General features: G+C 47.1%; 5 protein-coding genes and 1 non-coding gene across 6 annotated transcripts; 3 read left to right on the top strand and 3 right to left on the bottom strand.

Annotated features, from left to right (window-relative positions):
* Positions 1 to 3,362: 3,362 nt before the first annotated feature.
* Positions 3,363 to 3,601, bottom strand: GLRG_09685 (uncharacterized protein; the record flags this gene model as incomplete). The annotated part of the gene is made up of 2 exons (XM_008100370.1): positions 3,363 to 3,449; positions 3,509 to 3,601. The coding sequence occupies 2 exons, from the start codon at positions 3,599 to 3,601 to the stop codon at positions 3,363 to 3,365; spliced, it is 180 nt and encodes a 59-aa protein (XP_008098561.1).
* Positions 3,602 to 6,724: 3,123 nt separating this feature from the next.
* On the bottom strand, positions 6,725 to 7,873 carry GLRG_09684 (aldo/keto reductase; the record flags this gene model as incomplete). The annotated part of the gene is made up of 1 exon (XM_008100369.1): positions 6,725 to 7,873. One exon carries the CDS (start codon positions 7,871 to 7,873, stop codon positions 6,725 to 6,727), a length of 1,149 nt encoding a protein of 382 aa, XP_008098560.1.
* A 661-nt stretch (positions 7,874 to 8,534) lies between these two features.
* GLRG_09683 (dimethylaniline monooxygenase 2) lies at positions 8,535 to 10,024 on the bottom strand (the record flags this gene model as incomplete). Its single annotated transcript, XM_008100368.1, has 3 exons — positions 8,535 to 9,606; positions 9,661 to 9,949; positions 10,015 to 10,024. The coding sequence occupies 3 exons, from the start codon at positions 10,022 to 10,024 to the stop codon at positions 8,535 to 8,537; spliced, it is 1,371 nt and encodes a 456-aa protein (XP_008098559.1).
* A 2,121-nt stretch (positions 10,025 to 12,145) lies between these two features.
* GLRG_09682 (uncharacterized protein) lies at positions 12,146 to 13,741 on the top strand (the record flags this gene model as incomplete). The annotated part of the gene is made up of 3 exons (XM_008100367.1): positions 12,146 to 12,454; positions 12,536 to 12,910; positions 13,097 to 13,741. The coding sequence occupies 3 exons, from the start codon at positions 12,146 to 12,148 to the stop codon at positions 13,739 to 13,741; spliced, it is 1,329 nt and encodes a 442-aa protein (XP_008098558.1).
* Positions 13,742 to 14,534: 793 nt separating this feature from the next.
* GLRG_09681 (glycosyl hydrolase family 61) lies at positions 14,535 to 15,590 on the top strand (the record flags this gene model as incomplete). The annotated part of the gene is made up of 3 exons (XM_008100366.1): positions 14,535 to 14,838; positions 14,921 to 15,179; positions 15,236 to 15,590. The coding sequence occupies 3 exons, from the start codon at positions 14,535 to 14,537 to the stop codon at positions 15,588 to 15,590; spliced, it is 918 nt and encodes a 305-aa protein (XP_008098557.1).
* Positions 15,591 to 15,901: 311 nt separating this feature from the next.
* Positions 15,902 to 15,996, top strand: GLRG_13240. The gene has a single exon. It is a non-coding gene; the product is annotated as a tRNA-Ile (tRNA).
* The last annotated feature ends 331 nt before the right edge of the window (positions 15,997 to 16,327 follow it).

The raw sequence follows: 16,327 nt of genomic DNA, 5'->3' as shown, positions 1-16,327 counted from the left end.
GGAACAACATGCCCAAAAAGAAAAACGACTAACTCGAACCGGATTCGCAATTTTGAAGGTGACCAAAACACAGAGAGCCATGTTGGATTTGATTAGAAAGCTCTCCAGACGCGATCGCCAATGTTCATCAGAGCTTACGTGGTCACGCAAGAAATGAAGTCTATCACGGGAAACAGTTTGTAGTTTTGAATAGATGATGGAGCACAATCCTGCACGAAACTTTGTTTCTTAAGATAAACGATTAGCCGATGTAAACATGAAACAATAGCAAAACAGAACTGCAGAACTTAATCTCGAGAGTTTCTGCCAGATCTGAGTGACGTAGACTCAATGGGCCTCTGATAGCCGTCAAATCCCGAGTTTATCCTAAGATGAGCAGAAAATTAACTATCTGGCCAACCGTGACAGTAACGTCTCCATAGGTAGCTACATAACTAACATTATGTTTTCTAATTAGCGCTGAATAAATGCTTATTTACCCGGGGGCCCTTCGCCTGGAGAGTTAAAGACCCTCTCCGTGAGACCTAGGGCCCCCGGGTATGCAATGAGGTCTAGACTCTTCTCGAACCGATTAGACTCTGAATTGAACGTACTGTAGTATAACGCACTGTGGCAGTTGGAATGGCCCTACATTATCCTGGCGGAAAAAATACTGAAATTGTGTAGGGTAGTTCGGGAATTGTGCGATCTAGGGGAAAAACACTACAACCTACACAAGCAACATGAGATTCCTCATCAATCAGGCAATAGCTTGTCCTGATCAGAGCAATATTTTTCCTGATTAGAAAGATCAAATCTCCGATCTAGAAAATGCTGACACCGATCAGAAGAGTGGAAATTTCTGATTGTCTTGTGTTATCACGTTGAAGGTTAATTATAGAAAAGGCTCTAGTCTGGTTAGAGCAAGAAGATAGGTCCTGAGGCCCTGATCTTCTCGTTGCCAATCGCCAATCGCCAGTCGCCAGGCTGATGCAAGCTGTGCATAAAAGTGCCTGGAAGCCCTTCCGAACGCTTTTCTGGGCCGCTAAATCTCTTTTGGCTGTGATCTTGCTGCCGGATCCGTTTGCTTCTCAGAGCTAGAATTATGTAATGATCCTTTCTGAATCAGTGGCTGAGACAGACCGGATCAGGTATAACCTATGCTTATTACCGGCTTTTTGCTATACATCCTAGCATCCTGGAAACCGCTGCCAATCGCCAGGGTCTAATGCTAGAGAAGCAAATGCTATATAGATTCACGACGGGTACGCTACGGCCTATTGCGGCAGTAAATCAACGGCTGAGCTGGTGGCAGAGTCGGTGGCGAAGTACCTTTGGCGATTGGCGATTGGCAATGAGAAGATCAGGGCCTAAAAGATAGAGGGAAAGTTTGTTGTTATTTCTCTCTAGCTGTCTACCCCCTGGCTTATATCGTCTTCACCTGATCGGCGCAACTATTTCCTGATCACATTAACCTCTCTTTCATTGAGGCTGGTTGCCCCACCCCGTTCTAATACTTCAAGCCCAGTGGAGCTAGCATATTACAACTAACTAACATATACCATTACATAGACCATATGATACGAACAACCCTATCACCTCCCAAGTTCTCGTACTCTGAGAGAGAAAGAGTTAATGCTAATGTTGTAGCTTCAGCAGTCTTCTGCTTCAAAAGAAGTGAATCACGACCATATTTTCTAAACCAACAAAGCCTTCTCCTCTACCCTCATAATTGTTGAATGGGCTCTGCACATGCATGTACTGAAAACGTAGGGGTGGATTGAACTATTGTTCTGTGATTGTATCTCCTTACTATAACCTGTGGTTGACGCATGATGGTTATGGACTCTGCCATATATGGTTCAGTCAGTTCGGTCCGGTTGTAGAATGTTTTCTACCCGTGGTCCGAGTACCCAATCTTGTGACCCTTGTCCTTATGTACTGACTCACGGGTTGTCGTGCGGTCAGGTGATATTGGTTTTCCAACAATAATAGTATTTAGTTTTCTGTAAAAGAGCATCTAACTCTTTGGGGTCTTCCTTTAGTGAAAGACGATCTAGGTCGCACTATGAGAGGCTTTAAAGAAAACAATAAAAGATATAATAGTTACTTCATAACTAAGAAGACACGCACTAAGAACTAGTAGAACTCAGTTTTAAGGTATCTATATATTCAGTCACATTTAGAAATAATTTTTAGTGATGAAAGTGCCAGCAGGTGGTTTGCTTCGCAGTACATTGCTCCATCACCCATCTGTTGTGGCATATATATGATCCTATGAAAGAACAGAAGTGCATATTATGTCCGACCATAAGCTGTTCTAACTTAACTATAGTTTCTTATTAGATATTTATTAGGTGAACCTCTCTGAATTAAAACTTCTTTCCTGCCAAGTTCAAAGCAAACAAACCGCTTTTCCATACATCACAATAGCTTGATTGATGACTAAAACTATCAGCCTCGTCATATACTCCATATCTCAGTGTCCCATTCATTGCTCGCATTAATTACTATATATAGAGGTAATCCTTTATATCTGAACTTTCAGATAATTAAACATCTTTTAGATCCGTTATCATATGTCGTACTGTGTGCTATAACTCGCGGCATCAAGATCTTGGCTTTAAACCTCTTGGAAAGGGCATTTTCCCCTCTTTAGAATTATGATTAGAATCCAGTTCCAGACAAGACAGTTACAAAACACAAGCAGATAATATTAGAACAAATACTTGTCTTCACAAGATTCTTTCAAATGCTCATAAGACAATCACACTATAACTGAAGTTGAAGCTCAATAAAGAGTTCACATATGTGTCAGGTGAGCTTGTAATGACAGAACAGACAAGAGTGAAAGTAAAAGAATACAATAGTGCTATTAATGCAATAATTTACATGTCCCCTATATACTATCCATTGTTCATAGTATGCATCAAGCTGTATTCGGCTCAATATGAGTTATAACTTTTAGGAGACACGTATAAGAATCCGGACGAAATACCCCTAACTAGTGAAAAGAGACAGTCGTGGAAATACATCTTTGATTTACCCTACATTTTAAGTACAGTCATGCTAGTAGGTCTTAGACAACATGTTATATTTATTTGAGTCTTTCCTTTCCGCCTGGCCCTCTTGTTAATTCTATCATGCTGACCTCTTCGAGAAACACAATACGACAGCCATCATGCGTTCGTGAATGACTAAAATGGAGCCAGTAGAGTTGGAATCAAAAACCACCGCTTATCTCCTACGACAATTCTGGGATGGCGCTAATGAGAACGAACAGGTGAGTCAGTGGATATGTTAGACCCAAAATGATGGCCATTGAAGCGCGCTGTGTCCAGGGCCACGTATAGGGCGGATAAACTCACATAGCTAGGTATTGTCTATGGACGCTCGCCACACGTCTGTCGGCATAGAGAGATGGCATGGCCATCATAGATGCCAAGGTCATCCATGCATTTGAGTACACACTGAACGCAATGTTAGTTTCCTCAATCCTGGTTGGATCAAAAGTTGATAGTCTACTTACTTCAGAGAGCTGGCGTTTCTCAAGCTGAACAGGACCGGCGGCGGCGGCCACCGCCACAGCAGTGGCGAAAATCGCGAGGGAGAAAATACGCATATCTTCAAGAGATAAAATCTGCAAATCCTAATTTACTTGAGGGTAGAGAGTGCTTTTCTGTCTGATTCTTCTCTGTTGACCGAGGGGCATGCTCGGCTTTAAATATAGGTTTTTTTGTATCCGTCCAGGAAAAGGATAGATAAGACTCAAACAGAAAGCTCTTGGCTTATGTTCTCGAAACATGAGGCATCCTATCGGAGTTGTGGGTTTGGAGCTGGGCGTAAGTATCGCGATCCTGTGGGATCTGCCAAGGTCTCCAGGCTGAGCAATCCTGCACTACCAGATTCCTATATAGGCTGGAATTTGCAAATCATACAGAGCCGTAAGCGCTAGTTTACTTCTCCTTCCATTCATGATCTAGGCCATTGCGTATCTTCTTCTACTTTTCCGGGGGTATTGTTAATTGAGCTTCCTCGAATGGATGCTTCCCTGTGACACAGCATACTCGGGGCTCGCTGCAGCACAGAAGGTAGCCACTGGGCCATTATCTTCCTTTGTTTAGACTAGCTCATTGCTCTACAGATTGTCTACTAATCTTACATAAAATAGTGGATAAGTACACGGTGCATCGATAAAAGCCCAGGGCAGCTGCATGCAACCCAGGTCGAGCGTGACTGATCGTTGTTTCTGTTCCCCAGTGACAAAGGGCTTACGGGTCTTCTGGCCCCTATGTAGCACTGTTGTCATACTGGCGCAGACATAAACTCAGTCTGGTCAAAAATCAAAATCGGGCAAATTAATCAGTGGACGAATCACGCTATTGAAGTGGTCAGGCATCGGGCGCGGAAGCAGGCCTCCAAAGCTACACATGGCAATAGCATCATATATATATATTATCCCTTGGAACCATTGTACAAATGACGATTTTTGGATAAGAGAATGACTTGAACCTGAATATTGGGTTATCTGCTGCGAAAAGCTGTTCGGTTTTGTTTGTTTGTCGGGATATTCAACCGGTCGATGGTGGAGCCGATCCGGAATCACTTGACCCCATCTCACGTGACCCACCTCGGCGGCTCACTTACACCATCACAAATATCCACGGCAGAAACCTCTTCCCTTTTCTTTCATCATCATCTTCAACCAGCAGCCAATAATCGATTGATACTATTGCTGCTACCACGATCGCGATCCCTGTGATACCAACATTATTCCTTACACCCTTCGAAACAAGTCCAACTTCGCGTTCTCATCTTGTACCGGCATTTGTCGGCCTTTTTAAACTAACTCTAAATTTTGGGGGAGGGCCATTCCCTATTGAAAAATTGGCTTAAGAGATGGCTTTCACATGAGAAGTCTTGAAGTAAACATATAGATGGCGGAGTACATGTTGCTTTTCTTTGAGAACACGGTGATCTAGTATCTCACCTCAATTGATTCTTTTTGCAAGACTTTTCTCGTCCATCTGGTCTTGGCTGGCCCACTCTTCCGTCGTATCTCCTTCCTCAGCTAAAAATGAGTGGAGGCAAGCACATGGCATCAAGATAACTTGTTAACTATTGGATGGACTTTGTACATGCATGTACTGCAAAAGGGTATATATGAACCAAAGTATTTTCATTCGTCTCTGTCTCTAGTGTCAAGAGTTGCTTGACGTATGCGCCTTAAGTAAACGGCTCATACACCTGAGTCAGTCCGGCTTGACTCGTACAATGGTTATACCCGAGGTCCGAGTATCCACCCTGATGACCTCTTATTCTCAATACATGAATCATTAAAGTATCGTACGGTTGTGTGATATTTCTGTCCCAACATTGACCATATTTATCCCATTTTCTCTACGTGCTTGATATTCAAGCCCAGCTATGGCCATGCAGAACCAAGGAGCAGATTCCCTGCACGTATCAATATGGGGGAACTTCGCGCTATTACCCTGCACAGTGTTGTACATCGCAACTCTTTTCATCTCTCATAGTGCCGCTCAAGCGCAAGATGATCCTAGACCATTGTCTTTGCGCAACATGTCGGCATACATTGCCTCGCTTTCGCCTTTCTCCTCTGATACATTCTGTGCCCTCCCTAGTCAGTAGACGACCACAGCAACAGCAGAACTGACTCAAGTCGACATGTCTTAAAAGTAATACGTTTTATATAGGAGGCTAATGTAAATTGGATGCCTCATCCGGCATATGGTAGATAGGAATCTGTTTGTGATTCTGAATATTCCCGTTAGAAATTAATCCATATTTCGATCGAAAGGGACTGCAAACGTGACAGCTCGGGTCCAATAAAAAGGTGGGAACCCATCTTGCATAGCTTGGGATCAACGGTGCAGTAATTTGGTTTTAACCTGAACAGCACATGACTCAATACAGTCAAGCTATTTTCTGCCCCTAGAAATCATCAGCTTGGTCTTCCCGCCATTATGAGTTTAAGGTTGATGGCTGGGCTGGCTTGCTTGATTGTGAATATTATGATGGCATCAGTCTCGTTACCACGCGTGGTTGTCTCAAACATGATATCACCAGCGCCGCCAAAAAGGGCTGCTCCATTGTCACCTTGTGCAGTATGATATCACAACGCTTAAGCAACTTCAGTAAAGCTCACAGTGACTGCCGATGGGCTGCATCGCTGCCGAAGTTCCCAAATCTGCATGCAATGCTACCGACATTGCGTGTATTTGCACCCGCTAAATGCAGCTATCGACATATGCTTAGCGCAAAACTGCACCATTATCGAGTCTCATCGTAAGTGAGAACCTTGCCGTTCACTTGTGCGAGTATCTGATCAACTGATGACTCATTGTATTTCAAGAACCTCATGCGGTGTGCCAGTCCACCGCAACATACAGCAAGCCCCAGTCGCCTGGACTTTATTCGGAATCGCTTTTGTGGCTGTATCTGCACGCCTGCTATCGAAAACCCCTCCCTTGAATCCATCATTCACCTTTCGCTTAGACGATGGAGCAATTTTTGCCCCTATGATTGCGTTGGTAGCTTCGAACATTGGCTCCCAGACGCGTACGTTGTAGCCTTCCTTATTTTTATTTTGACAAGGCTCATAATCGCAGAATTTAGGTCCACGAGACAGCATTGAAATACGGTGATATTAAACAAACTTAGGGCAGGAAATCGCAACTTGTTCGAATTGTATCTATATTTTTGTTCTGCCGCTAATAATCCTTCAAACGCTTGTCTGACGACTCGCATTCGGGAACGACATCTGAGAAGCACGCGAGAGCCTTGCCGATGCCCCAGTGATGTTAGGGTCTGCGCCCAAGAAGTTGCCCGGGAACCCAACGTCAAACTCCTTGACACTCTCCAGGTACGCGATCTGCTCATCTGTCAGATTGATCTTGAGGGCGTCGATGTTGGCCTTCAAATGTTCCACCTTGCGCCCACCCACGATGGGTATGACGTTAGCCGCTTTGCTCCGGACATAGGCCAGCGCGATAGCCGTCACACTCTCGACTCCATGCTCTCCAGCAACCTTTTCCAAAGCCTCACTAATCTTTATCTCCATCTCGGTTTGCTGTGCAGAGCTGACAAAAGACCTCAGCCCCTCGCCGGCCTTTTTCCGCTCCTCAATGGCCTTCTTCGACTGAAATTTGCCGGATCCCAAAACATCCCATGGGCAGAGGGCCATGCCAAACATCCTAGCCATGGGCAAGATGTCGCGCTCAAAGTCACGGTGCATCACGCTCCAGCGGCCTTGGTAGACACTGAACGGCGTCTTGCCATGGTCGATAGCGTACGTGTTCGCTGCGCTGACAACCCACGCTGGGGTATCTGATATTCCAAGGTAGAGAACTTTGCCCTGCTCAACAAGAATGTGAAGCGAGTCTACAATCTCCTTGATCGAGGTCGTATAGTCCCACCAATGTAGGTAAAGAATATCGATGTAATCGGTGCCCAGTTTCTCCAGTGAGTCGCGGACGCTTATGTGGAGGCTCCGTCGGTGGTTTCCAGTGAAGTTGGCCGTGTTTCCCTTGCCCAGGGTGTGATTCTTGTAATCGGATGTGTACTTCGTGGCGAGAACGATCTGTTCTCGGTTTCCCCTCTCTCTCATCCATTCGCCAATCCAAATTTCCGACTGCTCATCCTGGTAGTTGTTTGCAGTGTCAATAAAGTTGCCGCCCGCTTCGAAGAAAGCGTCCAGAAGTTTGAAGGCCTGCTCTTTATTCATGGCACCCATGGCACCAGCCCAGGCGTCTCCGATGGACATGGCACCCAGTGCAAGAGGTGACACGCGAATGCCAGCGTTAGGCGAGAGAACGCGCAGCCTTCCTAGCTCGGTTGGTGGCTCTGGGGCCGGGGCTAGGAAGTTCGACATGTTGGCGGAGTTGGGCTAAGACGCAATAGGAAGGGCTATAGTGCAACTCTCTGAAAAGTCCGGGAATCTTTGATTCAACTGTTATAGAGTGAGAGGGTTCAAGCCTTTTTATAGAAAATAAGATCGGAAATAAGTACCGGAATTTAGCCAAGCATGGCGTTTCGACATGCATACTCATTGTCAGTTTCAAATGCGGAGGCATGGTGTGCCGATGACGTGTTGGCTGCTACAGCCTATAACGTCGGTTTGTGTAACGGGTATCCGTAGAATAACCCGTTACTGCAGCAAAGTTCTTCGGTTATAACAAAGTGGACTTTCGGAGATATAGGATCATCAGTGCTGGGGGACCCTTTTAGCTCTGCTGTGGACAGACGGCATGATCGGCACCGCGTCACTGGAGTTTGCGTGGTTATCTCCGGGATAGTCCATCAGCGCTAAGCTCATATGAGTTTGAAACCTATGTGAACACAACTGAGAGCAACAGCAAGACCAAATCTGGTTTGTCGCTTAAAGTAAACCCAGTCGCCATGTGTTGAAGAAAGCTATTCTACTCTTCACATCGTCGTCGCCGTGCTGGTACAGTTGGAAAATGGCAAAGCGTTCAGCCCAGAGCGTGTGCCAGATGACAGAAATATCCACTGATACCGTGGCGGCTTCGAGCTTACCGCTTTTGCTTCAAGCGCCTTACCAGCTTGTTCGTATGTATAATTGCCTCCCTAGCACCATCCCAGGTCTTCCTCTTTCCCGTCTCAAAGTACCGGAAAGCATGCGCCGTCTCGACGCCATGGTTCATCAGGTAGCTCATGTACGGATCTTTGAACCATGTGACCCAACCGCGCCACCCCCATCCAAGATTCTCCATGCCTGTGCCAGCAGCCTTGTGCAGGAAGCCCTGGAACTCCCACTGTTTGACTGCACCTGGGTCGGATCTGTTTTCAAGGGTCCAGCGATCTGCGATCCACTGCTGATGCTGGTCAATGGCTCGCTCCATCTCTGGCCTTGATGGAATCAAATCGGCGCTGATCCCGCGCCAGATGTTACTGATAGCCATGGAAGTAACGTCGGAGAAGGAAAATCCGTTATTTTTTCCGTACGTCGAATATGCAAGAATGGCAATGCTGTCTGCGTGTGCCGGCGGGAACAGGTTCTTATATAGTCGCGCTATGGGGCGTCCTCCGTAGGGATTCCCAGAAGTGTCCGTCTTGGGCTTGCTCATCTGAATGAAGGGAGTGAGATCAAAGTCTGCTGAATAGCCTGTGCAGCAGATGACGGCGTCGACATCATCTAGAACTGTCCCATCGGTGAACTCAATGGATTTCCCTCCAAGGAATCTCTGTATGCCGTATAATGATGTGGCCTTTCCCTCCCTTAGAATTTCAACGGTAGTGTCTACAAAGCCTGCGAGGTGAACACTGAGTGGTGCCACATTCTCACTGAGACGCCAAGAAGGATCGAGCTTGCCGTGCTGCTTCATGAGAAATCCGGAAGCAAGTGTCACAAGTTTGTTAGAGAGTTTGGGGAAATGGCTTTGCAGGAAGTACGACATCTGTCTTCGGGCGCGGGTGACCAGCAGATCCGTAGGGACACCATTTCTCCAGCGGCCTACGATAAGGCCGCCGTTTCGATGAGAGATGTAAGCCCTGTCCGTTTGCTTAACAATGACAGAGAGAATGTCACTAAGAGTGGCACCCAGGCCAACAAGAACAACCTTCTTTCCCTTGAAGTCCTCTGGTCTGATGCACGGCTGATTAGCTAGTTCTGTGATGAAAGAAAGGAGCGGATCATACTTCCGGAACTGCTGCGAGTGTATGAGGAGGCCCTCATACTGCTCTTGGCTTTCATAAACTGGCATCTTTGGTTTCGTTTGATATCCGTGGCAGAAAACAACCTTATCAAACTCTTGCACCTCGGTAAGTCCTGATTTGATCATCTCGACCCGCCATTTGGACCCATCAGCATTTCGTACGACTTGCTTAACATTTGTGTTAAAAGTCATGTGCTTGTAGAGATCAAAATTCACAGCATATGATTCCATGTACTCTTCGAAATCTCGCTGCGACAGGAAGGGTCCGTATTCTGTTAGAGCGTTAGTCTTTCGTGTTCCCTCCTTCCTGCATTCACAAGGCAGGACGTTGACCTACTATCTAGCATTGGGAAATCTGTAAAACCACAAGTGTACTTCGAAATGATTGCATTTGTAGCTACATATAAAGGAGGTTAAAGATTTGCATCAAGGCCTCTTTTCGTCTGAGAATAAGACCTACATGGCAGGGCTGTGGTCATGGTTATGTCGTCAGTATACGACCAAAGACCTCCGACGCCGCCGCGTCTCTCAAACAATTTTGCATCGAAGCCATCTTCACGCAACGTCTTGAGCATAGAGATACCAGTAGAACCTATTCCCTTAGTATCATATCTGGCTTGACCGATCGCTGTCTCAGGTGGCACTCACCAGCTCCGATGACCGCCACTGACGGCGGGTTGCCTTTATCCATCAGCGCAGGCTCAGAAGGCTACGCGATTATAATAGTCGGAAGCTATTGAAAATGACACTAATAGAGCACATTTATGAAGGAGGCTGTAAGCAATGGTCTCTAGACGGGCGAAGCCTGTCATTAATAAAGGGATGAGGGGTTATCTGAGGTAAGACAAAGCAACACTATCGCCGTCAGCACTAAATCCACTATGCCCGACTAAGTAAACACTTCGGTGATAACATACCCAATAAGCATTCATTAAAGTGTGCGATCTGGCGTCATCAAGCCTAATTTTGTGCCGCTACATCTCTCGCATTCGTATGTAGCAAAGAGTAGCGCAGACACATGTTCATAGCAAAAGTGAAGGGGTTTTAGCCTAGGTAACAAACAGATACACTCATAGCACCTCATTCATGAGTTTTTATCGTATGCTACGAACACTTTATTGTTTCAGGTAATAAGATGAGAACAAAGTCTGGTGGTGTCAGATTGTGTTGCAAGGGAACGGAAATTTGGAATACATGGTTGTGTCGGATGTATAGATGTAAGTGAAGGTTGAAAGAAAGAATATATGCCCTCAAGTAAGAAGACCGTCCAACATGAGTATGCCCAAAGTATTTCTCAGTCCAGGCAATGCTTCTTAACCGAGCTTCTACATGCACTCATGTATACCACTAGACCGTGCATTGATGACAACACGAATATAAGAAGGCAATGCTGATATGTGATTTCTTGAGTACCATTTTGAAAATAATATTCTTGACTTCCTCCAAACCGCTCACGTTTCCCAAGTTCATGATCGTCCTGAATTCTCAAGTTGGCGAGTCAACATCAAGCTAAATGAGGTTGCTCTCAGTTGACGACGTAGTATTCTATCTATACCTCAGCCGTGGTGAATCCCCTGTTCCACTAGAATTGCTAAGAAAGACGCCGAATTGTATATGGAAAATGAAAGGTGCTACCAGCCCAGATGTCTCAAGTCCAGATGTCGAAAGAAGCCTAGATTCGAGAGCGCAAAGGTTTATCCGGTGGGCTTAGATCGTTGGGACTTGTCGGCATGAGGAATACCTGTAGGGCCCTAGCTACTACAAATTTTAAGATGACTGAGACAGGTTGAACTGAGTCAGGAGTTGTGATCACTAGGTTCGCCGTTCCCCTGTCAAATGCCTCTAGGTAAGTACGTATGCCCAATATAAGAATCGATTGTGGGCATTGTTCAAATCCAAGAGATAGCGGATTCAGTTGATCAATGATCTACAAGCACGCCTCTTATTATTCCCGGGACTAGAGCAGGGTTGCTTTGGATTGCATCTACGCCGCCCAGCAAGCGACCCCATCTCACTCACTGAGAGTGTTTCTTGCAAGCAGCCATCCTAAGCTGGCGTCGCTCGTATGCCTAGGCAAACAAGAGTGAGGCATGTAAGTCTAGGGGTATGAATGAGGCAAGCTGTCTGATTTCTACATTAAACCAAAATGACGCAACTCAAGACCGAGAATCCGGTGGAGGAGGTACTGTCTCCACATAGCTGCGGCGCTTAATATCACCCAAACTGGACAGGCTCAACGGTGGTGGTCCTAGTCGGATTTCTCGTGAGGGGGCGCGAGAGGCCATCTAAATAAGGAATTGTTTAACACCTTAGCCATCATGGGCACATTGTAGGTAGACCTCTACGTTAAAAGGCGCGAGCTACATCGTTACGTTGCCAGACGTCCTGCTATTTCAAGAGCGGATTTCCTGTCCTACTTCAATTGACATTATCTGCGAACCGTGACGACATTTCATAGCCTTCACAATATGGAGGATAGGACCAGATTCCAGGCATTTGCCAACAAGCCAAGGGTGTTCATTCTCACGGACATCTCGAATGAACCGGATGACGCCGAATCCCTCGTCCGTTACCTCCTCTACTCGAACCAGTTTCAAACCGAAGGCCTCGTTGCTGTCACATCTACGTGGATGAAAAATAAGGTGTGCCCGCAAGATATTTATAATATTCTCGACGCCTACGCCGGAGCCGTCGGAAACCTCAACAGACACACACATCCCGAGTCTCCATACCCATCAGCCGATAGCTTGCGAGCTCTGGTCAAATCTGGCCCACCGGTATGTCAGAACACCCTGGCAGGCTTTGAAAAAGCTGGTTGAATGAGGCATTTGATTGATCTAACGTCAATCTAAAATTAGGTGTATGGTTTCGCCGGCGTTGGCTTGGACAAGCCTTTGACCGATGGCGCGCACCTGCTCCTTGAGAGAATCGAGGCTACTGTAGAAGAGCCACTCTGGGTTCTCGTTTGGGGCGGCACAAATGTCTTAGCTCAGGTCCTATTGACTATCCGCGACCGATACTCTGCCGAAGAAGCGGCCAAGTTACGGGCGAAGCTGAGAGTATACACTATCTCCGACCAAGACGATACCTCTGCCTGGATCCGCACCCAGTTCCCTGACATCTTCTATATCTCTTCTATCCACGGCTGGAACCAGTACGGTCTTGCCGCCTGGACCTGCATTTCTGGAGACAAATACTACGGCTTCGACGAGGGTGGCCCGGGCTTTTCCAGGGTTTCGAAGCAATGTATCAAGGGAGAACATCCAGATCGGACCTTTGGGTTCTGCATATCCCGAATTCCTCTTTATACCTGAGGGCGACACCCCGACATTCCTTTATCTTGTTGAGAACGGCCTCGGCGACCGTGAGCACCCTGAGTACGGCTCATGGGGAGGTCGCTACGCTCTGACGGATGCTAGCGATGCCGGCCAGCAGGGAAACATTATAGCGATATGTCTGACTCCGTTGTTGGTTTCGACAGTAAGACATACCGCTCAAACCAGGCCACGATCTGGCGATGGCGTGACACTTTCCAGAATGATTTTGCGGCCCGCATGAAGTGGTCTCTTAACCCCGATCTAGAGTCAACCAACCACCATCCAGTTATTGTTGTCAATGGTTCTAGAAGCCTAACGCCGTTACGTTTTGAAGCAGAAGCTGGTTCGGTCATCGAGCTGAACGCTTCGGAGACATATGATCCCGATGGAGACAAGTTGACCTTCAAATGGTGGCAGTATCGTGAGCCTAGCGCTACACAATGGCTAGTGCATTACGAAGTCTCGGAGCTTGAAATCGAGAAGTTAGACCCCGAAGGAAAGAAGATCAAGGTGACGTTGCCAGGGCCGGAGAAGTCGTGTATGGATTTGATCAGCCGGCAGCCTTTATCAAAAGGTCAGTTGCTGCACCTGATATTGGAGGTGACTGATAGTGGAACGCCTGCTTTGACGAGCTACCGTCGGGTATTGATTCAAACTACGAATAAGGGTTTGAAAGGAGGTCACCCGCTTAGGAAAGGCGCAGAGCTAAATGCAATCGGCGATGCTATGAAGGATTACATTGGCTGACTCTGGTAGCGTCCAGTCAACCTTGTTGTGGGTCTAATAACATCTTGACAAGAAAAGGTTGTCTTTTAGTGATATTTTGATAATTCGGAAGGCCAGAAACCTCTCTCTACCTAGTTTTGGCTCAATCGGGCAAAGAGCTCGTGAACATACTTGCAGTACTGTCCTCAAGGCACCGCCTAGGGAGAGGTTTTCGGCAAGACCTAGCCCCTCTAATTCGAGGTCATCTGCTTGTGTCAATATATGACAGCCACTAATAAGTATCCGCCAAGGGGACGCTAGTGCAAACTGCGTTACTTGTCCACGGACGTCAAACTCCGGGGTGGGACCGAGGATTAGGTCCGACCGCTACCACCTGCCAACCCGGTAAGCGAGATCTAGAGAAGAAAGTATGCTTAAATTAAGCTACCACCCTGGGTCGGAAAAAAAGAAACAAAGTTTCCCTTTTGGAGCGGTCAACTGTGGCGATACAGAATTGACAGAAGGAGGCGCAAGGGCCTCGCTACTCGGTGTTACATGGATCGAAATTATACTACGCTAATAAGCTATCCCTGGACACAGGTGGCTTGCGTGACATTGAGTGCTCGAATAAGTAAAACCACGGATCGTGAGATACCGTCTAGCTGTGCCAGTTATTATTTCATTTGTGACTGTACTACCTTCTTCTTCTGAGGTTCCTTGCGTCTAGCAACTTTGGGGCTATATAAACCAAAAGATCTGTGGTGGAGATAAAGGCTCGCTGTCAACTCTCCTTCAAGTATTCCACAGCACTCTGCAGTCGTCAAACTCTGGCACCATGAAGATTTTTGCAGTCATTCTAGGTCTTGCGGCCAGTGTATCTGGCCACACTATCTTCCAGAAGCTCTCTGTCAACGGTGTTGACCAGGGAGCTCTGAAGGGAGTCCGCGCTCCTTCGAGCAACTACCCGATACAGAACGTCAACGATGGTGGTTTCGCGTGCAACAACAACATCCAGTACAAAGACAGCAACATCATCTCGGTCCCGGCTGGGGCCAGAGTTGGTGCTTGGTGGGGCCATGTAATTGGAGGTGCGCAAGGTGGCAACGATCCTGACCATCCCATTGCAGCAAGCCACAAAGGTAGCCAGCTTCATTCCACCTAGTGTTCATTTTGTTTGTCTCTTGCGGCAAAATGCATGACTAACTTGGTGACTGCGTCCAGGTCCTATCATCGTTTACCTTGCCAAGGTCGACAATGCCGCAAACACGGGTACCTCCGGATTGCGATGGTTTAAGGTCGCCGAAGCTGGTCTTAGCGGAAGCACGTGGGCTGTTGACACCATGATCTCTAATGGAGGCTGGCACTACTTTACCCTGCCGTCTTGTGTTGCGCCTGGCGACTACCTCTTGCGAGTAGAGATCATTGCCCTGCATGGGGCTTCAGTCCAGGGAGAGGCTCAGTTCTATATGGAATGCGCACAGTAAGTGCAGAACATTAAAAGTCACGTCTAGGTACTTCGGAAACTAATAGGCACAGGATTCGAGTGACCGGTTCTGGAACCAACGCAGGTTCCAACTTTGTCAGCTTCCCCGGCGCCTATTCTGCCTCTCATCCCGGTATCTTGGTTGGCATATACGACAGCTCCGGCAAGCCCACCAACGGCGGCAGAGCTTACTCGATCCCGGGTCCCGCTGTCATTACTTGTTCTGGTGGCGGCAGCTCTCCTCCTCCTACTTCGAACCCTCCCTCGACCCCACCATCTTCCAACGGTGGCGGTTCCACTGCGCCCTTGTACGGGCAGTGTGGTGGCCAAGGATGGACTGGCGCCACTACATGCGCATCCGGTACTTGCAAGGCCTCGAACGAGTACTACAGCCAGTGTGTCCCGTAAGGCCTTGGCCATGAACAACCTACGGATTGGTCATATGATGTTAGGCATCGACACTGATGTTGTCGTCCGTTGACACACGGGAAAGGCGAGAAAAGATATCATCAAAGAATAAACCTACTTGGTGATTACATGGACCAAAGTTCCTGTATAATTATGCCTGAGTAAGCTGGAACACATTAGTAGTCTCGAGTCATTCCAACCCGAATTAGAGATGACAGCTCTAGCTGCTGTGGAGTCAAATCAACCATAACAAATTCGTACTGTAGAGCCAGTGAAGAATCGTTGTGAGTCAACGGAACACACAGCCCGAAGGTCGGTTAGCTCAGTTGGTTAGAGCGTGGTACTAATATACGATCGGATATGTCAAGTAATGCCAAGGCCGGGAGTTAAAGCCTCCCACTGATCATTCGCTTTTGTTTCTCATGAATAGAGGATGAAAAGACTTGGTTCAAGTTCCCATCAGAGAATGGATGCGGGAACAGTAATTGGATTGGCAGTTCTACTGCCGCTGAATCCTGCCGAATCTCTTCTATTTTGCCCGCGATTCCAGTGTCAGAGATATCTACAGGGTGGTAGGGGTAAGTTTTATCGTCCTAGTGATGTAAATCCCCACAAAGTATTTGAGCATCCTACCTATCTCTATAGAAATCTATGGTGGTGGTGATAGATAATGCGTAATAGCTAGATGGCGTTGACAGCTGGCGGGCTGGAGGGGGGGTACCTGACAGGGGCGATAA

The sequence above is a fragment of the Colletotrichum graminicola genome, assembly GCF_000149035.1.
Source record: "Colletotrichum graminicola M1.001 genomic scaffold supercont1.51, whole genome shotgun sequence".
In the NCBI taxonomy this organism is placed as follows: Eukaryota; Fungi; Ascomycota; class Sordariomycetes; order Glomerellales; family Glomerellaceae; genus Colletotrichum; species Colletotrichum graminicola.
Note: the sequence above shows the minus strand (reverse complement) of the source record. Positions and strands in the feature narration are given on the sequence as shown.